The 26,062-nt window shown below is 44.4% G+C and overlaps 1 protein-coding gene across 3 annotated transcripts in view; it reads left to right on the top strand.

Moving 5' to 3' along the window:
* The window catches only part of POMGNT2 (protein O-linked mannose N-acetylglucosaminyltransferase 2 (beta 1,4-)), a 31,288-nt gene extending 15,086 nt beyond the window's left edge, over nucleotides 1-16,202 (top strand). For 2 of the 3 annotated variants that reach the window (XM_066320451.1, XM_066320437.1), the window contains one exon: nucleotides 13,880-16,202. In XM_066320451.1, the coding sequence (XP_066176548.1) occupies nucleotides 13,972-15,708 (1,737 nt within the window). In that variant the 5' untranslated portion in view covers nucleotides 13,880-13,971 and the 3' untranslated portion in view covers nucleotides 15,709-16,202. Of the gene's footprint in view, nucleotides 1-412; nucleotides 519-13,879 lie in introns of all 3 variants that reach the window. The other variant, XM_066320442.1, reaches the window with a different exon arrangement.
* Nucleotides 16,203-26,062: the final 9,860 nt, after the last annotated feature.

Below are 26,062 nucleotides of genomic sequence, written 5' to 3' on the forward strand. Positions count from 1 at the left end.
GTGGGTCACAAAGAGGGCTTGTAGAGAAATGATTCATTGGTTTATTGGTGGGAAAAAAAATGGGGCAAAATTTAACCACTTCGGGTTTTATTACTATTCAGATAAATACAACAGCAAGTCTAATACCAAAAATTTCCAATCAGGTCAGGCTTGGACTTCTTTCTCTTGCTGCTGTGCCCTTGATAAATATGCCTTGATTCAATAGCCTTTCCATGAATTTTAAAGCTGCTGAGGGCATGAAGAAGCTCTTTTTAGGTATCAAACTGTAAATGGTTGCATATGACACCTGGAGGAGTTGAAATGGGCTTTTACAATTAATTCAGTGTATTCATCACACTTTCCCTGTTGTGTGCAGTGGTTCATGTTGAAGCTGAGAAAGATGATTCATTTGCTTTCTTCTCCCTCCTGTCAGTAGCAGCAGTAGCCCTCAGAGCAACAGTAAATGCCTGGCCTGCAGCCATGTGTTACTACTTCTCTTCTGGACCTTCTGATGGTGCTGTAATCAGGTGAAGGAGGAGGTAAGAATTTATCTTTTCCATGGGGAATATCAGACTGGGATTTTTAAGTACTAATCAAAACCCAGTTGTTAGGATATATTTTTTAATTGGCCAGCAGCTAATTTTCAGTCCTGTGCCTAATGCTGTCAGGAAACACCCTTTTATTTTAACCTCCTGTGTAAGTTATTGTATGATTTGTGAGACCTAATGCTCTGCTCTGAAATATCATGTGACTGTCAGCATCCCTGGGATGTGCTCCCCACCCAAAACATGAATGTTTTGTGCTCCTTTATCATTAGTCTAAAAGGTTCCACTACGGGGAGATATCCTGTGCTACTGTACTCCTAGCTGTTGTTAATATTACACTGCTGTCCAAGGAATAGTGTCGGGTTGGATGCTGCCTGCATCCTTTAAACGAGAGTGTGTCGTACGAGTGTGGCTGAAGGGGGCGTAGGAGGCAAGACAATCAGTTTGTAATTATGGGACTCAAAATGGCAGTAAACCATTTTATTTCCCCTGATTTGATTTAGATTCTCCTTTAGCTTGGCTCTGAACTATTTTCCTGTCATGCTGCTGTTCTAGCTACTTCCAGGCATTTGTCAGAGACTGGCTAATTGAAGCACATGCTCCAGCTTGGATCGAAACTGCTGTTTTGATCAAGACTGTATATGCTGTTACTGCTTCCTTGTGGAGTTCTTTGCATGAAGTACTAGGACTTTGGTTTGTAGGTTTGGATTTGCAAGGTTTTTAAGAAAGCACCAAGCCTCTGAACATAAAAAAGTGAAAGGTTAGAACAAAGGCCACTTCAGGCACCAGTCCTATCATAGAATATTCTGAATTGGAAGATACCCATAAAGACCATCCAAGTCCTGGACCTCGATCCTTGAGGCCCTCCTGTAATTATGCTTGTGAACTGAGATGTTCTCATCAGTTCTGGAACAACTGCAGACCAGTTGCATAATCCAGTGAAGGCAATCAACTAAAATTCTTGGACATCTTAAGCCCTATCCTTTGCATACTTCCACACAGTTGTTATCTGTTCACCCCTGTAGATCTGTCTAAGAGCCTGTTGACTCCTGAAAAGCAAGTTTTGTATTTCTATTATGTCTCTTCTTTTCCATACCTTGGCACCCCTATGATGTTCACGTTCAGGGGTGTTTTTCCTTTCAATAGCTGTATTTTGCTGTGATATTAACATCTTAATTTCCTAAGACATCTGTGAGACTGCTGGTTATGATTATCCTGTTTGTCTCAACAGACAGGAAAAGAGGTTCTCTTCCTTTTCCTCCAAAATTCCCAGGACAAGTCATTCTGACAGGACCTCCAACTTGAGGCTAAATTGTGGGTCTGGGGGGGATGCATTTCCCAGGCATGCAGGAGGCCCCTGGACCTTCTGCACAGCAAGTGTGGTGGGAATAAAAGATGGGAGAAGGTGTGTGGGGAACAGGGTGTGTCAGGCATGTGGGTACTCCTCCAACAGCTCTTTGAGAGCAACAGTGACTAAGCTGGTAACTTACTCCTCTCTGTCCTTTACCATGTTGACTCTGTCACATGGAGTCTTGGAGGCCCCAGCTTCTGTCTTGAGCCCTGAAGCCCATGAATACAACCTTGGAATACACAAGAGGTTGTAATTGTTGGTAGATTTTTGGCAGGAAGCTACTCCCATATTAATGGATACTGGTGTGGTGCATCCCACCTAGATCCCATTGACAGGTTCAATCTTTTTGTCTATAAAATGGGAGATGTTCTTCAGGTGAGGTTGTGGCTTAATATTGAGAAAGGGCAGATGATCTTTCTGCTGCCTGGGCAAAACCAGTTAACAAACAGCAACTGTGGGAAGCACCAAGGTGAGGCCATACCCATGGATGTCACAGGCAATGTGTTACTCTTAGTTTCTCTTGCTGAACATCATTGACTTACCAAACTGCTTTTAGGAGCATGAATTATCTCAGATTCTCTTGCAGACACATTGGCACTAATTACATTTGAAGGTGCGCAGTTGGCAAAGCTGTAGGAGAGGGGATTGATTTATCTCTGTCACCCTGCTGACCTGTCATTACTGATGCCAAAATGGGAACTTGGAAGAGCACAAGTGACACCTAACTTGAATCAGAACAGCTGCCAAAGCCATCTTATGCCTTGGGAACTGGCAGGTGACTCTCCCACACCTTTCTTGTCCACACACACTACATGCAGCTGCAGGAGCAGGCCAATGCTGCTAGGGTGGTTCCTAGCAGGGATGGAGGGGTTTATCAGACTGAGTAGTTTAGCATAGGACAAATTCAGATAGGCAAGTGTATGTTTTATATGTATAAAATAAGCTCATATCTGAAGAGGAGAATAAATATCTATGAATTTGTCAGGTTGATTTGTCAGGTCAAGATGTAGCCTAAGTGAGAGTGTGTGTGTGTGTGTGTGTGTGTGTGTGTAAAGTATGTTTGATCATACTTAAACCTTTTTAAACCTCATGTTTATGTAGAACTTGCAACCTACATCTCTTAAGCCTGGGAGTATGTCATTCTTGAACCATTCAAGCAAAGTAGGGTTTGGTCCCTGAGATATTCTTCAGAAAAATACCTTTTACTCTGTCAAAGTATATTCTTGCTTAGGAATTTCCAATATTTGGCTGAAGTCATAGTCTTTTTGGCATGAGTTTTAATTTTAGCTTCTACAGAATCAAAATGTCATCCTCTCTGTGTGAAGTCCCAGTCTTGGTGTCCAAAAACCAAATGCTTCCTTTGTGTCCTTTTTGTATTTATCAGTACAAAGACTTTTTAGTTCAGGCATAATTTTTTTTTTTTTTTTTTGTGCTCTCAAACTGAAATGCACTTTTGGTTCAAAAGCACTGCAAGAACAATTTCTTATAGAGAGTCCTTCAGGGACTATAAATAATAAATGCTGTGATTCAGAGTGATGCAGGCATCCCTGCAACATATATGTATGTGCACTGCAAAGATTCAGTAAATAATGATCTACCTACTCTCTGTCAGCCCTAAACCAAGAGGGATCTATTCAGACTTCCTTGCTAGCTTGATGAGTTTTGTTTGTGCTGTACTGCTTTTTAGGAGTCCTAAAATGTGGTGCTGTTTTTGAAGGCTGCAACTTTATGAGTGGTATTAAATATTCATCAAATTCTTAGTTCTGAGCTAAGACCTGCTATTCAGACCTTGCCAGCTGGTAGTAGGTGCTGGCTGTGAAGAGCTTGGGACTGCCACACTTAGTGCCTTATGGTGCAATAGTAATGGACAGTTATTATTTCACAGTTGCTGGAATTATTTGATTATGGTATTTCTCCCCCACCCTCACCCATTAATGAAGTTGTTTTGTACTGTGATGTGACAGATTGACAAACAGGACCCTCTTCATGACTGGGGTTAGACTCTCTAGCTCCATGCATTGCGAAACTTGTACCTAAGAAATCCTTTAATATAACTCATTCCAAGGGTAGAGAAGAAGCTTGTTCATGTATAGAAGACCAGTCTGTATATGTTGTCCTTTCTTCTCCAGTAAAATAAAAGCTTGTCTAAGAGAAAGAGACCAACATGGTGTGTCTGGGTTATTTGGGGTCCCGCTGATAAAGTCACTAACCAAGATATTTGGGATTAGTGGAAAGGCTCCCATTAGCATCAGTGGGAGGTAGGTCATGCTGTGGAGCTTTCTGAAGTGTGGAAAACACAAAGGCAAGATACGTTTTCTCAGGTGAAGTTAGCTCCAAATATGACTCCACTCTCGGGTTTGGTTCTCTTTGCTCACCCAAGATTCGAAGTGGTGGTTCGAGAGAGCCTTTTGCCTCTGAAGGCCCTGTGCCAGATATAAGAATGAAACGGAGTCTTCAAGGTCTTGTTTTTTTCTTGGTTTCTCACGTTGTTTATTAATTCTTATCTTACAATGCTCTCTGTGCCCAGCCGAGGTGTTCTGCTGCTCAGACACAGGACAACTCCCCTCCCAATGGGAGATCACTACCTTCTTATACAGATAATTACATGTATATTATTTACAATTATGTGCCAATGCCTGTCACCTGTACTAACAGAGTCATCTCTACTCTGACCCAATCCCCTTAAACTGCTTTGTGTCGTCATCACATCAGAAGATGGATGCCAGGGGAGAAGAAGAAAAAGCCAGGGCACCACCCTAAATCCTCCTTCTTGTCCCCCGTGTACCTATATTCTAAAAACCCAAATTCTTCCACCCTGTGATAAACTACACTACCCTTTTCACACCTTTGTGACTTGTAATTCTTCTCTCAGTGTTAGAAGTTTTTCCCATGGGCTGAAGTCAAAGACTGTGTCCTCCTGGGCTCTGTGCCAGGCAACCTCCCTGGACTGGCTCCACACCCCCCTGGCCAGGATTCAAACTCTCTTGTTTGGGTCCCAGTCTTCTCTACCAAGGTCTGTGACCTTCCAGGGTGTCCAGAGGAATGCCCTGGACTCCAGCACTCCACTTCTAGAGTTTCAAAATTTAGAGGAAAAATATCAGACCTGTTCTGCACAAGGCAACATCTTTGTATTCAGATGGGCAACAGGACAATGAGATGGTCATAAAAAGGGAAGGGTGACTTTGGATTTCCTTAGTCCCAATAGGACAGGCCGAGAGCACTTCTCTTTGCTCTTTTTTATTATTTATTTCCCCCAGGCAGATGTGACCGACCAGCGTCTCTCTGAGATTCTCTCCGGATAGTCGTAGACTCATGCTGTAGTTCAAAGTCCGCTTTGAGTATGTGGGAGGAGGTGTTACAGAACTTTTCTACTTTTTCATCCTTCCTTATTTTACCTCTTAGGTCTCAATGGGGAGGTCCTCACAGACAGATACTCAAAATGTATCCTGCAAATATGCAATCAACATGTTTGCAGAACCTCATATGTTTGCTTGTGATCTGCCTGCAGGAATGTCCTTGCCGAGCTGGGATCTCACTCCTGTGTTCAGTGGTGTGACTTAGTGCTATGAGCCTTTTGGAGGGCATGTGGATCCCACTGTGGGATAAGAACTGGAAGTGTTCCCAGTCAGTTCTGTCTGGTTTGCCATCTTCATGAAGCTGCTCAGTCCCCACAGGTTGAAGCTCCGCTGTGAAGGTTGGTGTAAGGCACTCACCTCCATGAGCTTGTGCGCAGTACGAGATTCTCTTATAAGCTCCTGGATAATTTCTGTGCCTTTGTGTTTAGGACTTACTTGTTTCCACAATAAAAAAAAAATAACTTTAGTATGAAAATACTGTTCCCTGGATCTCTGAAGGAGGGCAATCACAGCCTTGTTCAATTCTAAGCCATTTGCTGACCATCACAGCTGGGAAATTGCTTTCCTGGTGCTAAGGGAATTATTAGAAAGCATGATGAAAGGCTTTCACGTCCTCAAGCAAGGGGCATTTTTTTCCCTTTTCTCTCCTATTGTTCTCTTCTTTTATGTGAAGTGTCTGGAGTAACAGTGGCGTTAATGATCCTCAAAAGCAGGGTTTCTACAATGTGTGTGTCCCCCTCCCCAAGGCAGTTCGCCGCCTGTCTCCCAAGACACGCTCGGCTCCGTGAAACAGCACGGTGGTGTTTGTTTCGGTGTGACCGCGGTCGGGGATTTGCAGGAATACTGCAGCAAATCATCCTGCATGCAAGGCTGACCTCTGGGAGGCTAACAAATTGAGGTGAGCCAGCTGGAGCGATAGGACACTGCCGGCAGACAGAGCATGCTCAGACCTGGGGGAGAAAGGTAGCTCAGGCTGCAGATGGTGCACGGGTTACGGTGCCGAGAGCTCTTAGATGGGATTTTTGCTTTTTCTTTGTGGTGGTGAGGAAAGAAGAGGACTGGAGAGTGCTCGTTCCCCTGCAAACCATAGCTTTAAGGTGTCTTCTTTTTTCTTTCTCCTGTGAAAGAGAGGCACCGGATAGCATTTCCTGTTATTTAGCAACACCAGGTATGCGTGCATGTGCTGAAACACTGATCTACAGCGATAGTACTTCCAAGACTAAAAAGGTTGCAAATGCTCTGAATTACTGCATTTCTTTGCTGGGTGTAATTGTAACTGTGCTGTGTTTGCTGTGCTGATCACATACGGCTCTGAATTCAGTTTTGTTGGCAGTCCTGGTTGTAGTGTACTGAGGAGAGGGGGGAGGTTGGCATGGTTTTGATGATATCTCCTTGCTCCCCCGCTTCCATGCAAGTTCACACTGAATCCCTCCTCTACATGTGTGCACATGTGGGAAGAGAGTCAGTAGTCCATTTGTAATCCCATTTCTTTGTAGTCCCTCTTTGTTTGACTTGTGATTTGCTTTATCATTTTAAAACTAAAATCTCATGGGGAAAACATCTCTGATATGGACTAAATTTTGTAGGTTTGCAGAAACGTATTTCTTGCTGTACACGTGCTGCTGTGGGATTACTTTTTTTTTTTTTTTTTTTTTTTTTTTTTTTTTTTTTTTTTTTTTTTTTTTTTTTTTCCTTCTCCTAAAAACATGCTAATGTGGATCTTGTGGTAACCAAGGAGGAATTTTCACTGTTCTTATTGGCTGTGCTGTGCTCCCAACAATTTTGGCTCCTGCTTAGGATTTGCAGCACACAGGAGTGGTCCTGGGCACCATGCTGATGGAAAGCAGAGAGAAAGCTCAGGCTGTAAATGCTGCTGAGCACCAGTCCCAGTACCCAAATAACACAGGTACTCTGCCCACTGGAGAACACAGAAAGAAAGGATAGATAAAATACAGAGAATAACAAATGGCAGCTAAAGCCCAGAGGCACAGTTGGGGTGGCTGAAGATCATCTTGTTCAGTACTTTGGGATTTCGCATCATATTCTTTTAAATTCAGTTTTGCAGCATTAGTAAATTCTCCCTTCAGCCACCCCCGCTCTGTCTTTGCTCTAGGCAGACCACTGAAGTAAGATAAACCTGCTGCTCTCTTAACACTTTTTTTTTCTGAGGAAGGTATCTTGTTTACAGACTAAAAGCAAGAGACCAGGCAAAATGAGAGGTTTTTTTACTCTTATGGCAGGGTTCTTAATGACAATGTAACCAGATAGGTTTCAATGGGATACTCGGGTGAGCAAAGATCAGCTGGAATGAACTCTGCCTGTTAAGCTTCCCCTTCTGTCTAGCCATGGTTATTTTGAGCAACTTGGATTTTCATCTTTAGGATTGGGACTCTCAGAATGTGAACAAGACTTGAGGGATGAGAGAAATACCTTTTTTTTTTTTTTTCTTCACCTTTTTATCTCATTTTTCTTACATCTTTCCTCAAGCTTGTTTATCAGAAATGAGTCTTTTTTAGGGGTATTTTCTGGAGATTGGGGATTTTGTTTGGGGAAAGGATTCCATACTCCATTATGGATGGAGAACTTGGAAATGCAGACCTTAAAAGCACAAGAAATATTCTTTTTAGCTTTATACTTTTAGCTCAGCTTCATGAGTTGCTTACCATAGAAGCATACCATTGCTTCTATGCATTGATTGCTTAGTGTTGAAATTTTTTTTAACCTGTTATTTTGTATTTCAAGACAGGAATATCAACAAATACAAAATCAATGGCTGCTAGTCATTGTGAAAGTCAGGTTGGATCTCTCCCTGTCCCAGCTCTCTGAAATTAAATGGAACAAAACTTAGGTTTTCTATCCATAGGTGCAGTTGGGAGGTGTCCTGTAGCCACCAGTCTTCTCCTGTTCATACGGAAGGTACTCATGTAGTAGGGACCATCACACAGAGACTCACTTTCCTTGGTTGGAGTCTTGTATAGAAAGATTTACAGTTTTGCTTTGTATTCCTCACTTATGCTGAACCATAAAAACTGAGGATGGATGTAATTTTCATCACAACTATTTATAGATAAGGTTTTGATAAGATGGGGATTTTAAAATACATTGTTATATTTCATTGGATTTTTTTTAAAGCTCTATTTATAAAATTCTTCTTGAGACTGCATAGTCAAGATATTCGTATTTTTTAGGCCCCCTCTTTGTATCAGGCTTCAATAATGATATTTTTAACTGCTGGGCTTACACCCTCTGCAAGAATCTGCTCTTTTCCTGTTTAAAAAGTCAGCACTTCTACAGTTGGCTGCTTTTTACAAAGAAAATGTTCCAGTATATCAATCATTCAGTGTACCATCCTTTCTTTAATGTGCTATGTACTGTGAAAGATATATGTATCTCATTAAATAAATAGAGTGAATAAGATGATAACAGCTTTTTGGGCTGCGGGAATTGACTTGCTTGTAGTTCTGTGGGAATCTGTGACAGAGATGAGAATATAAGCAAATTCTTGGCTGCTGAATCCCAACTCCCCCTCCTTCCAATTGGGAAAGTTGCCTTCTAGCAACTTCTGCTTTAAGGATGAATGAAGTAGGTATTTAAAACTGCATGTGTTATATACACTGAATCCTTAGCTAAGCCTCTTGCATCAGGGATGGGAGAAAGAACAGAAGACATTTTGCAGGGGGAGTGCAAAATGCCATGTTTGCATGCTTTTCTTTTCCTGTACTGGCCCTGGAAAGTCTAGCGAGAGATGGACAGAGGTAGGGAATGCTGGTGGGGAAAATGTCCTTGAGGAGGGAATATCTGCTCCTACCCCTCCCACTGTGTTACCAGAACAAGAAGCCCATTTCCTGCCCATGCAGCTCTGCCCTAACTCCTTCACTGTCCTGTGGCAAGGGCAGCCCCAGTCCACTTCCAGTTGGGTTGTGTTTCTGGGAACTGTGGAGATGGTTCTGTTTGGACACCCTGCCACCACTGGCAGGCTGTGCACAGGAGCTGACCAGTTGGGCCAAGGCCAAGTTGGCCTCCATGAAGAGGCATTTGCCTCTGTGCACAGTGGTGGTGCTCTCTGGAAATGTGTCTCCTTCATGCTTTTTTGTTTTCCATTTTTTGAGGCTTTTTAGCCTGCTGTAGCTATGGGAAGATGAACATTGGCCCAGAAAATGTTCAGGCAGTTGGTAACAAAGTTAATCAAGGCCTAAATAGACAAAACCAGCACTTCTCATTTTGTTAATACCTGCAGGAATAGGTGACCCCTCTTAAGGCTTACTGGTCAGCCTGTTCACCCTTGTTCTCCCTAATCAAGCTCTTGGTTTTTTTCCCTTTGGGGGTCTTAGTAGTGTATGTTTGTCTTTTTTGTAGTTGGGATTTTTTAAATGTGGATTTTGTAGCTTTTTTCCCTATTTCTTACCTATATTGCAATTTTAAAAATGGAGAGGAGATTTGGAACATTGTCCGTCATATTAATAGCTTTAATGATTCATCCTACTGTAGCTTCACAATTAAAAAAAGAACAACAGAACTCGTCTCCTAAATGAATCCAAACAGTTCTTTATGCCAACTGCCTATTAGTGGAAATTCCTCTCTCATCCCACCCACTCTGATCTCCTAGGCATGTTAACAGGAGATGGAGACACTGTTCTCCATCTATGCTTCTTGTGTCTTACCACTTCCTGAGGATGTTTAATACATGAGATAACCTGTAGCTAACAGGCAGAAGGTGCTGCTGTGTCCAAACTTGCATGACAGTGTTATGGACCTGCAGGACACTGGAGGCCTCTGCCAGAAGTACCTGCTGAACACACCAAATGAATATTCCTGAAGACCACCTGCTCACCATCAGCCAGTGCTAGTTAGAGGAGAAGTAGCTGGGCTGTGAGAATGAAACTATGATGCTTTTGCTAAGTGAGTGGAGGTGGAGGAAGAAAATGGGATAAGCTCTTCATGCCTGTGAACTCCTGGAAAAAGAGTAAAGATGAGCTGACCAAAAATAGAGTGCCTCCCACAGGCTCTTAGCTGCTGGAGTGGCATCCATTGTGGCTGAGCTGCAAGCCTCAGGATATGCTCTTAATTCCACTGCACAATCTTCAGCTGCCCCCACACCAGTGTTTTTGTTGAACTGCCCATGTCTGGCTCTAAGTCTGCTGTCCCTTGCCCTGTCAGGATCACTGCCAGGAAAATCTGCCTCCTCTACCTCCCTCTCTTACTCCTGCTGCTCCCCTGCAGCCCACTCCTCTCGGGAGTCCTCAAGGGCACATCCCATCCCCTCCCATGGGACATCATTGCCCTCTGCCAGCTTGGCAGCAAGAAGCTCTGTGCAGCTTTTACGTGCACATCTCTTCTGGCTTGGCTCTGGTCTACCAGTTGTCATGTCTCCTGGTGCTGAAGGATGGTTGCCTTAGCATTTAAAAGCAGAGAGTGAAAAAATGTCAGTCTAATCGATTTCCTTGGTAACTGGGGCATATTACTCACGTGGAGCAGAGCCCTGGTTATCCCAGTGTCACTAGGAAGCAAGAGAGTGGATGAACATGGTAGGGATGGGGAGGAGGGAGTCTGTGGGCAGCTCGGGGGGTGAGTGGCCTAGAGGCTGCCCTCTATGTAGAAAGAAGCAGCACAGAGCACTCCACTCTTAAAAAAAGTAGCAGTGTGTCTGGCCTGCCACTTCTGCAAGTGCCTTTCAGTTCTTAAGATGTTCTCTGATGACACTGTGGGAGTGGCAGCACTAGACCTAGTTCACGAGGGAGATTTAGTAATGAAAGTTTCTTTTATTGTGAAGCAGCTCTCTTCAGGTGGAAAACTATCTGCTTTCACCTGTTTCCGTGTTACCCTCTGCCTTCTGGGGAAGTTTCTTATCCTGGGTCTGCTGCTGCTGACAGAACTTTACGACTGATCTCGGCTCAGGGGACTGAGGAACCAGGGACATGGAGAGTGATTGTTTGCCTTTGCTCTCTCAGTGCACCCTCTCTTGGGTATGTAAAAGCAGACAGTGGGATTGTTTGTTACTATTTATGTTTTATCGTTCCCTGAGGGACCAAAAATTATAGATCCTGACGTTCTGTTTTCACAGAAAGTGTCAGATTGGAAAAAAGGTGGATGATAAAATGTGGGAAAACAGGCAAAGAATTAAGACAGTTCTCTGAGTACCTGTGAAATTCTCATTTCTGCCTGCAACACCCCTTCCTGTCCACATCCCGTTGTTCACTTCCATCAAAAGCAGCTTTCTCCCAAGCAGCATGAACCAGGGTTTAGGAACTGGCAATGAGGAACAGAAATGAAGATGGATTACTTTAGCATTGCTAACATTTAACATATTCCTGACACCTGGTTGGCTAAAGCACATGCACTCACTTCAGCTAAGTGCAGGGAAGTGAAAGAGCTGCAAAGAGGGGAGAGGCAGAAGAGGGCCTTGCAGGTGATTTTTACTAAAAAGCTGAGTTGTTCATTCCTAGCCATTTAGCAGGTATGGCTGTGGCAGAGTCTGAAATGAGAATTGCTAACCTCTGAACATTAGCTGTATCCATCAGGCCGCATCTCTGAAGTGCCTCTTATGCCCTTCCCTTGCAGCTGGAGAGGAGAGAACAAATCAGGGGTGAAACATTTGAACAGGCTGTTTTCAAGGAGGCCTTTTTGGCTCAAGGGGTTTGTAATGGTCAGCAGAGTTCACCACCACCAAAATGCCCCTGAAAAACCCAGTTAAAATTGCTGTGGTAGAAACAAAGGCTAAGCGTTAGAAAAGAGTGTACCACGGTCCTTTGTGCCTCTCTTGATAGAGACTGGCTGAAGAGATGAATGACTACTAAGAATGAGATGGAGAAGCATCTTTGGGGCATAGTTTGTGGAGAGTTGATCCTGTCCTGATAATCAGGTGACCACTCTTGGTCCCTTTTTTCCATGGTTGAAATCAAAACAACACATTTTGAACTTGCCTGCTTTGCTTTTAGAGAGTTTCTAAATGAAGCAGTTTTTCAGACCACTTGCCAAAGGAGATGGACTTAATTTCTGTTTTGTTTGAGTAGCTAGAAATTGAAATGAATTTGCTGCTCAGGTCCCCAGAGCTCACCTCTTGAGTTTGTGTGGCTTAAAGCTAGCACTCAATTCTTTGGCATTATTCAGACTCCCACGTACCTTCAGTTCTTCCTAAGACAGATCCTTCAGGCTGTTGGGATCTCATGAGGTGTAGGAATCCCTTCTGACTTCATTGAGTTCTATGAATGATTCTCCATTCAATTCCAAGTTGTAGGATCAAGCATTTAAGTTGCAGCAGCTGATTTCAAAGGAACTCCTTTGGCAATAGAGGTGTTTGCTTTGGTCTCAAATATGCCTGGCTAACTTCCTCCACTTTGCCATGTAAGAAGTGTCTCTTGGTTAAAATGGTAAAGGCTGCTTGGGATGTCAGAACATGTACTTGAGACACTGCTTTTTTTCTCCCCCACGGCAAACTTGCACCAAAGGAAATTTACAATTGCTACCTTTAAAAATGGCAGCTAAAAACAATCTAGTGGGTTAATTACTAATCAGAAATTTCCCTTCCTAAAGTTCCCCATGAATCATGGGTGTAATTATTTACAGCCTGACTAGCAGTGAATCTTGATGCATAATGAAAATTGAAGCCCATAAATTCTGTAGGTGAATCAATACCTCAATTGAAGTTCACAGTTGAAGTTATAATCAATGCTCTGATACAAGCTAGTAGTGTTTCTGCATAGAAGGAAAACAGTCACAGGCTCTAATAGAAAAAGAATCAGGGAGGCTTTGGAACAGCACAGAAAAGGTTCTTAGGTTGGGATGGGAAAATGCCAACAGTGAAACCCTTAAAATGCATTAGGTTATCATTTGTAAAAGGGCTGGCTGTGCTCTGCGAGCCAGACTCTCACTAAATTAAGGTTTGATTGCTTTAATGACACATCAGTTCCTCTCATAAAGAGCAGAGCTCTCCTCTCTCCCATGCCAGTATTTCTTTTGGAAGACGATGGTGGTTCCTAGCCTTTGATCCTGGCTTGCAGCCAGAGCAACACCCTAGTGACTCAGGATTCTCCCTCAGGGCAGTCCACAGACCTGCAAGTCCTTCCCCCACCCCTGGATAAAATGAAATTGGAGGTGATGCTCACTAGTTCACATTGCACACTGGAGTGCAGCGAAATCTGTCCTGGCAATACTTGCCGAGCTATTGCTGCCTGCACAGTGAAGGTGAGGGCACGCCTGAGTGCTCTCAGCTGTACAGAGCGGGAGAAGGAGCTTGGTCTGCAAGTCCTGTGCAGGTGGCCCAGTGACTGCAGTGCTCTATTTCCTCTCACTGTGGGCGTGGTCGGCAAAAAGCAGAGTGATCCAGAGTCCCAGAGAACATACTTTTCTTTCTAACAGATCTTCATAGAGCTCATCCTTAAACTCTTTTATATTTTCTTCTTCAAAAGCACAGAAATGAAAATGACAGAGGCACCTTCCTGTAGAGCAGCTCCCAGTTCTGTTTGCTTTATATTTTTTTACAGTTTTAGGGAGAGCTTCAGCACTTTTTTCTTCTTCCCCCTCATTCCCTGGATGGGGATAAAATTATCAAAAGAAGCCTAAACTCTCTTGAATAGTCCGTAAAATATGATCTATGGTGGAGCTGTAAACCTGATGTTCAAGTGGTTCCTCTCTTGTTTTATTTTCCACAGGTCTTTGCCCTCATCATGTCAAAGAGTGCTAATGATGTGTTCCCTCTCCATTGCATTCCCCACCTGTCATCCTGCTAGGATCTAACTACAGAATGAACATAGCAGCTGTGTTCAATGCCCTGCTCGTGTCCATCCTCGCTGCCGTGCTGTGGAAATACATCAAGCTGCGCGATCATGCCGCCACGGTGGAAGAGGAGTTGGTCCTCATGCGCCAGGCTCAGGAACTTTCTGAGGCTCAGATTGACTACCATGCAGCTCTGCAGGCCCTGGTGGAGAACGGTACCAGGATGGTGTGCACTGGCAGGATGCACACCGACCGCATCTGCCGCTTTGAGTCCCTCTGCTACTCTACCGAGGCTGAGGAGTTTGTCTACTTTCACAGCAACTCCTCCGTCATGCTGCCCAACCTGGGCTCCCGGAGGTTCCAGCCAGCTCTGCTCGACCTCTCCTCTGTGGAAGATCACAACACCCAGTACTTCAACTTCGTGGAGCTGCCAGCTGCTGCGCTGAAATTTATGCCAAAGCCGGTCTTCGTGCCTGATGTGGCATTGATTGCCAACAGGTTCAACCCAGACAACCTGATGCACGTCTTTCATGACGACCTCCTCCCCATCTATTACACCATGCAGCAGTTCTCCGACTTAGATCTGGAGGCACGACTCTTCTTCATGGAAGGGTGGAGTGAAGGTGTTCACTTTGACCTCTACAAGTTACTGAGTAACAAGCAGCCGCTCCTCAGGGAGGAGCTTAAAACCCTGGGCAGGCTCCTCTGCTTTACCAAATCCTATGTGGGACTGTCCAAAATCACCACCTGGTACCAGTATGGATTTGTCCAGCCACAAGGGCCAAAGGCTAACATCTTGGTTTCTGGTAATGAGATCAGGCAGTTCTCCAAATTCATGATGCAGAAACTGAACATCAGCTTGGAGGAAAGCTCCAGTGAGGAGTACATCATAGTGTTCAGTCGGACAATCAACAGACTTATCCTAAATGAGGCAGAACTAATCCTGGCTCTTGCTCAGGAGTTTCAGATGAAAACCATTTCCGTCTCTCTGGAGGAGCATTCATTTTCTGACATCGTCCGGTTGATCAGCAATGCGTCCATGCTGGTCAGCATGCACGGGGCCCAATTAGTCATGTCGCTCTTCCTGCCAAGAGGGGCCACCGTGGTGGAGCTCTTCCCATATGCTATCAACCCCGAGCACTACACCCCTTACAAAACCCTGGCAACCCTTCCTGGCATGGACCTGCAGTACATTGCCTGGCAGAACACCGACAGGGAAGACACCGTAACCTACCCAGACAGACCTTGGGATCAGGGCGGGATTGCTCATCTGGACAAAGCTGAGCAGGAGCGCATCATTAAGAGCACGGAGGTGCCACGGCACCTCTGCTGCCGCAACCCTGAGTGGCTGTTCCGTGCCTACCAGGACACAAAGGTGAACATCCCATCTCTCATACACGTGATTAGGCAGACTGTGAAGACTAAGCCCGGACCCAAGAAGCAGAAGTGGTCTGGTAGCCTCTACCCTGGCAAAGTGAGGGATGCCAAGTGTCAGGCCTCTGTCCAGGGCACGAGTGAAGCTAAACTCGCTGTGTCCTGGCAGATCCCCTGGAATCTGAGGTATCTCAAGGTCAGAGAAGTAAAATATGAAGTGTGGATACAAGAGCAAGGGGAGAACACTTACATGCCTTATATATTGTCCCATCAGAATCACACCTTCTCAGAAAACATTAAGCCCTTCACGATATACCTGGTGTGGATACGCTGCATCTTCAACAAAAATCTCCTGGGACCTTTTGCAGATGTGCTCTTGTGTAGTACATAACCTGCTGCACTACCTGTACAGCTCTTAACCTGCTCTCCACTCCATCTGTGGTTTAAAACTTCTCGTCTTGTAGTTTGTAGAGGGCTGAAGAGGACTAGACTGTACCAGTGCCTAAGTGTCCATTTTATTGCACTCCACATGTATCCTTTCAATTGTATTTATTTCCAGTGAGTGTTTGGAAAAAAAAAAAAAAAAAAAAAAAAGAGAAACCTCTGGGTTCTTCAAGTAACTTCCAGCGGTTCAATTACTTGCTGAATATGTGTAATTGAAAACAGAATGGAAGTGAATTGTGTGTACCTTGGTTGTGATTTAAATTTGTTTCTATTGTGTGGTGACTATTTAAGCACAGCGTTAAAGCGCAGTTAATTCCATGGCTAAGTGGGCAATTCTCATCAGCTTTTTCATTGTAAGTTATATTTTTCAGTAACTCTGGACTGTAACTTTGAGTTCAAGATTTTGTACGAGAGCCTTCATTAAACTGCTGTAAATCTCAATACTTTTTTTTTCATTTTATTATTTGTCAAAAGCATTACTGTGATAGATTTGGCCATTGCTGTGATAAAATGTGTATCTGTAGCTTCTTATCTTTATATTTTGACTGAAGAGAACAACTACAGACTACAGCTTCATGTTTAAAATCAGATTTTACTGCACCCCTATTGCAAAAGGTTGTAGTAACAGATAAGAGGTAGAAGGGATGGAGTAGATAAAATAATTTACTATGTTTTAGGAGATTTCATTTTGTGAGTTACGTATAGGTGTGTGAGAAAGGAGTGGGTGATTTGGGAGAGCTGATGGGGAGGAGATTGAGTCAACAGCAGTCCGCTCAAGAAAATCCTTTTTTGTTTTGGTGTTTGATCAAAATAATCTGTTGATAATAGCAACTAATCGGTACATGTTTTGCTAGGGAATAGGCAGGTGGTGGCAAAGGGAAGCTTTCTGTGCACAGGTGTTTCTGGATGCTAGTGAAGGAAGCAGAGTCAGGCAGGAAACAGGTGGGTGTTCCAGGGCATTGGACTGTCCAGAGCACATGGCAGGGATCAGGCTGATGACACTCACACCTCTGTTACTCCAGTGGGGGGAGTAGTTTAGTCTAGACTTAAATTCATTTTCCCTGACATCAGAATCTGGCTTCATTGCTGGAGTAACACACAGACTACTGGACCTGATCCTGCTCAGATCTGCTTTAGCTGGAGACCCTAAATGGCACTGTCTTTGAAAAATGGCTCTGAGTCACAAGTGCAGCTCTTGAGAAGGGGAGGAGGAAAGGGGCAGGAGTGAGAGAGGTTTCCCTGGTGGATATTAACATCCTCTATAACCAATGTTGAAGCAAAAGGAAAAGTGCTTTCTTTTCCTCTCTCTCCCAGTCCCCACCTTCCTCCCAAGGTCTGGATGGACATTTGAAAAGTAGGATAAATTATTTGCTTTCTAGGCTGATAGATGAGCATCTCAAGGCAGGATTATAAATATGGGTTCTAAGAAAAGGGAGAGTACAAATGGCTGTACAAATTTGGACAAGAAACAGAAGGATTGAAAAATGAGCAAAACATCACAGCACAACATTGGACCTTCGGGCAAGTGCTACTTCTGTATATTCATTTTCATTATGTCTTGCTTTGTTTTCGAACATATTTATGATTTAAAGGAGGGGAAGAAACAGAACATGAGTCCCAAAGTCTGCATTTGCTTGGTAATTGTAACCTTGCCAACTAATGGGTTTTGCCTTGATTTTTTAAAGGGGCACAGGAGCATTCCCATTGTTGTTTTCTTAGGACAAAACGGGCTTCTTGCTGAAGTGAGTATTCCAGCTGTGCCCCATAGTCTCCACATAGCTGCTGCACATTCCACACCATATATGTCAGAGCTGAGGTGAGAAAAGCTTCCTCAAAGATGACGGTGAAAGCAAGCTCTTCAGGGAAGCCTCCAGGACCTGTGGCTCCCCAGGAACTCGCTGGCTGATGAGCTCCTGCTCACAGAAGGGTTTGTAGCAGTCCTGCAGCCCCACATCCATTCAAACTGAAGGTAGTAGCCCTGTGGCCAGTGGCCATCTCGTTGGCTGTTGCAAAGGTGCTATTGTTGATGTCCTATTTGGTAGTGAATGAGTCCTCAGACATCTGAAATATAGTCAGCATTCATTTTCTTTGGGTATGTGAACTGCCTGTGTTCTCCTAACCATTGTTCATCCTCAGCAGGATATTGATCTGCTTGTTGCCATCCTGCCTGCTTTTCTCTGTGCCTTTGTAGTAATCCTTTGCCTGTAATTTGTAGATCATCCCATTTCACTTAAAATTAGTTCCATATGATTGCAGATTTTATAACATTTGCAGATTGGTTACAGCACATTAACTATTTTACTGTATATCCTAATGACTAATCAACAAAATTGGCTACAGAGCAATGAAGTATCATATATGTGGGTTTCTGTGCTCTTAACTCTGGCATGAAACAGTCTCTTGTGTTGAGAAACAGACTCATTTTTTCCAGAAGATAATCAAATGTGCTTTCCAAAAAAGTGCATTCAGGTTCTGTCTTCCTCATCAGTGCTATGAGTACTTTATGAGGTGGAAAAAAAAAGAAGGGCTTTTTCCTTTTCAAATTCTGAGATAGCTGAACACTGCAGTTGTGCTGGTGGCATTGCCATTTGCCTCCAACACCTGCCCAGTGAGCAAGCATCTGTGCTGGCACCTCAGTGCTATACCTGAATTTCTCCTCTGCCAGAACACACAGCAGTGAGAGCCCCTGGTGCAGCCTGTAGCTGCCACAAATTGGGCATGGTAATGTTATGCTGATTTATACTACCTCAAGAACTGCTCTGGAGTGCTGGCATCTTTCCATAGCAAGTTTTTTTTCTTTTAATAACTTTGCCATCAGTGCTTTGCAGGCCCATTCCATTTCTCAGCCCCTGACCTCCCCTGTCCCATGGGCTCTTTCTTTGCCTTGCTTCTCTCTGTCAGTGCCATTTCTTGATGGATCAGAAGGAATGTCTCTGCCTGGCATCATTTGAAATTCTGTCCTATAGTGAATACAGACTCTCTGTGCACAGGGGCTGAGGCTGCATCTCTCAGTGTGCAGGAAGGCAGCAACTGGAGCTGGATTAGTCTATTTCCAGGAGAGCTTTTTCATTGGGTGAGTTTGTGGGGCTCCTTTTGACAAGTTTGTGTAAAAGATTTGGAACTTCTACCACTGCATCATTTGTTTCTGCTCCCAAAGGGAATACAAGATGCTCTCTGGTGCTGTCTGGCCACGCTGTCCTGGAAGAAGAGAAGTAGCTGGGATTGAATCCAGAACCCTTTGGGGGCAGTGCAGGGTGCTGGTCTTGAACTCGCTGCTGCTGGGCCTGTCCGTGCTTGCAGAGATGGATCATCCAGGAGGATTTCCTCTGGCTGCAATTTCCTATCTCCTTCTAAGCCCAGTGCAAGGACCAGCCAGTGGCTGTGGGAGGGCTCTTACTGACATGTATGAGGATGAAGAGGAACTGAATGGAGGTGTTGGAGCAGGAACTGCAGGTCGATGCTAATACCTCCATGGGTGGTAGGGGCGGGCAGTGATGGGCTGGTTGCAGCCCAGATTGGTCACCCAGGGTGGGTTTTAGAGCTCCAGAAGGTGACTGGAGATAGTTAATCAAAATGCTTGGGTCTGCAGAGTTCAAATTGAGATGTTTCTGTCTTCTTCCCTCTCCTGATTCTTTTTTGACAGATCCTTTTCTTAAGGAAATTACAACTCTTAAGAGCAGTAACTTGGGACTTTGCAAAGCACCCTTTTTGGCTTTATCACCTCAATCTCTAAGAGCTAAATACATTACTCAAGGTAAATGTATGACAGGATTATTTGTTACAGCTGTCTATTGATTTTTTAAATTTTTATTCTTTCTTGTATTTCAAGCCACTTTTTTGCCTCCATCTCTTAGGGCTTTGCAAGTCCAGTGCTCTGGGATCTTTGGATGTCCCTTTTTCCAAGACACGAACACCTCACAGGACCCAAATTAAGTGAAGACATTTAGGATATTATTTATTTCAACACCTTGTAGGCTGTTGGTGTAGATGGCTCCAAGGCAGAGGCACATTTACTGCAGGTGGACTGGCAAGGGCCCTGATACAAGCCCTTAGCCTCCTCAGGGCAGGAGATGGTCCAAGTCCACAGCAAGGAGGTTGTTGCTCTCTGGGTGAAAGGAACTCTATAGGCACACCATCATTTAATTTGCATTGAGCAAAATAGTGACATCAGCATCTTTATGGCTGTATCTCTTCTGCTGAGCTGTATAAATAGCAGGTTTATTTCTATAATATTTTTGCTTCTGGTGTCTATGCTGGTATAAGGCAGGATAGGTTTAGTGGATAAAAGAGCACTTAATTTTTCCCTGCTGGACTGGAGGTAGGCACACTCTTGGAATGGCTTTCAGTGTGATGACTGACAGTCCATCTGTGCTGTGGGTGGTATGAGAAGCATCACCATCTGCACGTGTGTGAGGCACATCACCGTCCTTATGTAAGTAAAGTCACCTCCCCCAGCATGTCCCTCCTGAGGGGCTTTCAGCCAAACCCTATGCTAGCGTGGGGCTGGCTGCAGCACAGAGAGCCATGGTGAATTTACACTGATCGAGGGCCTAGCCCTGCTTGTCACCCTCTTGAGTTGTCCCTTCAGAACATGCTGATTACTAAATTAATTGTTGGCACGTTCAAACAGATGCATGGAATAGCCTCCTGTTTGCTCGAAATAACTTGGCAACGATTGCCACCTTTAAATGCCACTTAGTCCTGCCACTTTCAAATGTGTTGCCTTTAAAATTTAATTGAGTTTCCCTCTGTTGGGTGTGTATTCAAACAGCTCGCTCCAATTGCCCGATTTACCTTCTGGGTGAGCTGTGTCCCTGTATGCATAATGCAGCACCCACCGAGAGATCCACTCAGGGTAACATCTCTGTTCCATGCCCTAGAGACTCCCTTTGTCCCTCCTTGCTTTAATACTATCCTGGCCTCTAGCAATAGCCAGCCAGCATGTGGCTGAGGTGGATGGAGGTGGGACAGTCTGCTGGCACTCCATCCTCAGCAGCAACGTTGTTTTCCCACTGTGGGTTTCCAGCAGTGTTATCCTGTGGATGTTCCTAGCGGTGTGATGTTTCTGTGATGAGTCAATTCCTCCTGCTTCTTCAGTCTGCCTGGCAAAAACCTGCCAGGTCCCTGTTGCTATCCATGAATAGGTACTGGGGCAGCAGATGCTGTGTGGGCTCCAATGGATCTCCTGCTTTGGGGTGATTTCACCCGTGCTGTTTGTACAAGTCCTCATCCCAATCCTGCTCCTCTGTTTCAAGGATTTTTACCATTCTCTGTTAGTTTGTACTTTTTTGTTTGCTCTTCTCCAGATTCCATCTTCTATTTTGCCATTAGAAGATGAAAAATTTGAGCTGGACTTTCAGGAGAGGAGAGCAGGGGGGGAGAGCTCCATGAGAAGACACTTGTGTGTCCATCTGTGGCCAGGAAGCCCCTGACAGCAGTGCTTCTGCAGGACAATGGAAGATGAGTGCTGCCCTCTGTATTTCACACGATGTTTTTTCATTTATTTCCTTCTGACAGAGAAAGGTGCTTTCCTCCACACACGAATACTTTTCAGTTTCAGAGCCAGACAGCTGTGAAAGATCTCTTTCCTTTCTTCTTCCTCCAAATTCCTTCCTCAGGATGGTGGTGATGCTTCAGAAGATCAATTTGAAATGCCTTTTGCTTAAGGAGAAGAATGGGATTCAGTTGTCTGGGAGTGAGGGTTTCAGATACTTTAGGTTCTTGTTCTTTTCCCACCTCTCACTTGCTAAATTTTAGGCAGGAGGTGACTCTGTAAGACAGCCTTTGGTTAATGCTGATGCCGGGAAGATGCTGTGTCCTTGGAGAAAGGGGACAAGAGACATTGCTGCTGCAGCTCCAAAGGGTAAAACACCACAGTCCCAGTCCCAGCTGCTTCTGTGAGAAACATATCCTCTCTCTGACAACTTTTCCTTCCTCCACAAAAAAAACCAAAACAAAACCAAACCAAGCAAAACAAAAGAATGAGACTCTATTAGGGAGAATTTTTGATGAAATATCTAAATTTCAGAGCTATCCTCCACTCAAAACTGGTTTTTAAACATTTTTCAACCATTGATTAGAGTCTGGAGGGGGGTTCTGGTTAAACAGTGGTTTATTTATACCATTTTCCTTTTCCCAGGCTAGAGGAAGGGACGGGAAATTGGTGGGGCTGACCTTGATAGTCCCTATCTGCAGTGCAGAATTTTCAGTGGAAGTCTCAGGGCAGCCTTCTCTTCCCCAAACTGTGCTGTAAAGCTGGTAGGCAGAAAGAAAACTACTAAAGAGCAATTAGCTTCATTCTCTACATTGCACGTTTCCCTTCTAGGTGTCATCAGCTTTCTGAGCAAGTACATAATTTGAGCGTTCTCATCAGAAAAAAACCCCGTGTTTCTTAGAGCCCAGGTTTGGGAAACGTCTGAGCAGCAGAGTACACTTACCACAGCAGTGCTGTGGGGAAGGGTGGCAGGTATGTAACCCCAGGCTGTGATGGACACAGCTGTTGATGTGGTTTTTCCCAAGGTGAGCAGCACTGCTCCTACCCTTCTCCTGCTGAGTTAATCCTTATCCCATAAAAAACAAGAGCATATTGTTGGCCATTTTGATGCATCCTCGCCAGTAGCTCAGGTGAGGGCCTCCTACATAAGCACCACACACAAGTAAGCTGCACAGTTCTAGGCAAGGATTTTGGCTCTGCTTTCTCAGCTCTGTTGCAAAGCAGGAACATTTCAGGGGAAAAAGAGACCCACAAAATGACCCATGTGGAGCAGGTGTGCCTTGGTTTGTGCTACTCCAGGCCAGACAAGTCATTTACCTGGAAACCCTTTCTGCTTGGTGGAATTAAAGAGTATTTTACCACCATTCCCACATAATCTGTAGGAAAACCAGTTCAGCATTAGGTGATCAACAGCTTCAGGAGTAAGCTAACATGCCTGAACGCAGCCAGGTGCAGTCAGTGCATCCAGCTGTAGCTGCATGGAGCTTTTCCCTTTTTATCCTTGTTCTGGTCTGATAGCTTTTTTCATACCTTTTACCTTCATGTAAACAACCACACGGGTTGCAGTGGAATAAACAAAAATCAGGCCTTTGAATGTCATTGCTTACCAGGAAAGAGACTGATGTGGAGCTCCATGGAACACGTGTGCCACCTTTGCTGGGGCTCTGCCATAGTGGGGGGCTCCAGCCACCTGCACTGCCTTGGGACCCTACTTACCTTTGCATGGATACACAGCAGGAGGGGAAATCTGGCACTGCCTGTAAAAGGGATCTGTTTATTGTTTAACTCATGCCTGGCTCATAGGGGAACCTGTTTCTCTCCATGAAATCTAAACAGACTAGAAATGCATGTTTTTAGGCTGAGGTGTTTTGAAATGCTTTAAAAATGTAAACTGTCCATAAATACAAACTAATTGCAAATCTACGGCTTGAAGCAGAGGCAACAAGAAGCATAACCCCAGTGCAATATATTTTAATAGGTTTTGTCTGTTTCCATTTAAAGCATTTATGTAACACACGTACCTCTATGCCCACCTTATGTGCACCTGCTGCTACCCCAGCCCAGCTCTTTGGCTGCCAAGAGCTCTAGATATTACAAACGTCAATGTACAGCATTTCTTTCAACATCCTGCCCACTGGAAGCCATGGTCCTACAGCAGACCAAGTGATGAGGCTCTAGACTGCTTCACTGAGCTTGATTTAGTTGCTTGAGACCAGGCATTCCCAAGACCAAGTTGCCATTGTTCACTTGGAAGTGTGGCTCAGGGTAAATAATTTCCCAGTTTAGCTAAGAAGACAGCTCAAACTCTGCCAGAGTGGGATCCCACATATGATGGCAGGGCTTCAAAAGAAAATACTACTGACAGTGGGCTCACTCTCTTTTCCCGTTATCCAAGCTGCATCCATGGTGACATGAGGGTGATGCTCCAGGGCTGATGCTGGGAAAGAGCAGGGAGTTGGCACATGGTGGTGGTTTTCATCTGGTGGCCCCTGCCAAGCCCCCCAGGTTGCCTTGTCCCTGAGCTGTGAGCCATTTTCTCCTCAGTTAACTCAGTTTGACAGTTCCAGCTGGTCCCAAGCCATCATAATTAATGCCACATCTTTCCCATTTCTCTCTGGCTTTCAAACACGTGCCCAGCCTCCTGCCAGCACTCATCAGCCACTCCCCTGGTGCCAGCAGAGTAGGAGCAAGCCAGGGAAAAGACCAAGTGGGCTTATACCAGTGGTGCAAGGCTAGGCTTTGCCAGGTCTGGATGGGACTGGTGCGTCACCTCCCACCTCAGAAGTTTGCTCTTGGACTCTTTGCAGAAGTGGGATTAAAGCCTCTCTGCATTTGGTGGCAGCTTCCCTGTTCTCTTCCACTGTTTACTGGCCAAGTAGAAGGACCGTGGACAACCTGTGGGTGTGCTGGCCTTGCTCCCCATCGTTTATCAGAGTTGTTTCCTTCTTGAGGTTTTTCAAGCTCTCCACCCAGACAGAGGAGCTCTGCCATGCAAGAGGGTTCTCTCAGTGCAGCCATGTTATGTTCCTCTTTATTCTCCACATTTACTTTCTTTCCCCCATCTTCAGAGACAGCACAATGAATAAAGAAAGACACCTGATTAAGGGTTTCATTTGAGGGGACTGTAAAAAAATTGTGGAGTAGAACATGTTTTGCTCTGTTGTGCTAAAATGGAGATAAAAGTCTGTCCTAACTCATTCCACACCTGAAGCTGAGAACTGCCCAAGGACTTCTCTGCAGGCATTCAAAGACCTGATTTATAACTACCGCGCTTTAGGTGAAACGTTTTGTTCTACCTGATGGCAAAAGTGAAAGATTAAACCTTCCAAACTCTGGCTCTTCCCAGGCACATTGAGGAAATGGGCATACTCCTCTCATGTTTGGGGGCTGATGTTTCAACGTCGAGTTCAATGCTTGGGTTTAAGGATTTCTTTGTCATCTGACTGAGATTTTATTTGGGTTAAAAGAGCTTGTGAGTGTTTAATTAGCTGTTCCTTTACCTTTGAAGAGAACATCTATTGTTTATTAGTTTAAGTACAAATGATACACTGAGTTCTTTTTTAATAACTTCCCCCAGTGCTCCAACACAATGGCAACTCAATCTCAGCACAGGATCCTCTCTGGAGCTGGAGAAGATTCCAAAACCATGGCAGAAAAACATGCAAACCTCCATCCCCAAGGGCAGGAGAAGCCTGTGAGAGAGATGGCTGCAGAGGGGCTGTGGACACTGGTCTTGCAGAGTGTCAAATAATTTTGACTAATAGCTAAATACGTAAAAAAAAGGTTGGGGTTTCCTCATACATAATTCACAAGCAGTAAATTCAGCATTTTTTTGCTGGGAACATCTTGCCTTGTACTTTTTGTCACATAGATCTTATATATGTTGCTACCTGGAAACTTAGTTGTCTGCACGTGTTTGGTACAGACATCTCTGTAAAATCCAAGGAAAATAAGCTATGAAGAGCCAGAGAGGTTTTAAAAGAGGAATGCTTTACAGTGGAAAAATGTCAGCATTGAAAAGGCATCCAGCAGATACTTCTTCTCTTGGGCTAGTTATGGTTTAAGATTTATTTGTTATGGGAGTAGTGAAGTTGGACCCAAACTATTAATCCAAACCACAGGGAGAGTGTTCAGCTGAGAAATATTTTCCTACCTGCCAAACTTCCCCCAACATGTAGAAAAGCTGTTTCCCTGCTCACACAGTTGGGTTTAGCTGTACTTTGTGTCTCAAGGGACCTATGATTTTTTAATTTCTCAGAGGGATTTAATCTTTAAATTCTCTTCCTTTGCAGAGGAAGAAAGAAAAGAGAAATCATGGTGCTTGTGAGAAGGACCACAAGTGAAGAATGTCTTGGAGGAATGTGGGACAAAGCCAGCCTTGGTGAGGGTTCCCTGGGCTCCAGTAAGGTGATGGTTCAACAGCCTCCAGACAACACAGCCTCACCTGGAAAGAGTTGTGACCCCTCAGTCCCAGCATCCTCGTAACAGACTGGACTGAGCATCTGGGTCAGCATTTGGGAATTGGGGGGAAGATTAGGGAATAGGAAGACAACAGGATTTGAATGGAAATATTTGTTTTGACCAAGGATTTTCATTTCTTTGATTCACCTGGAAAAACTGCAGCAGGCTCATTAGAAACCAGCTCAAGAATTGGTTTAATCTGCAGCCCCCCTTGCTCTTCTGGAAAGGGACTGTTCCACCTTCTCTCCACTCCAGCCTAGTTCCCCAAATACTACCTACAGAACAGAGATGGGGGTGATTTTTAATATTTAAGTTAACTATTTTTAAAATATTTATTCATTACATG

Source organism: Sylvia atricapilla, chromosome 1 (genome assembly GCF_009819655.1).
Source record: "Sylvia atricapilla isolate bSylAtr1 chromosome 1, bSylAtr1.pri, whole genome shotgun sequence".
Lineage (NCBI taxonomy): Eukaryota > Metazoa > Chordata > Aves > Passeriformes > Sylviidae > Sylvia > Sylvia atricapilla.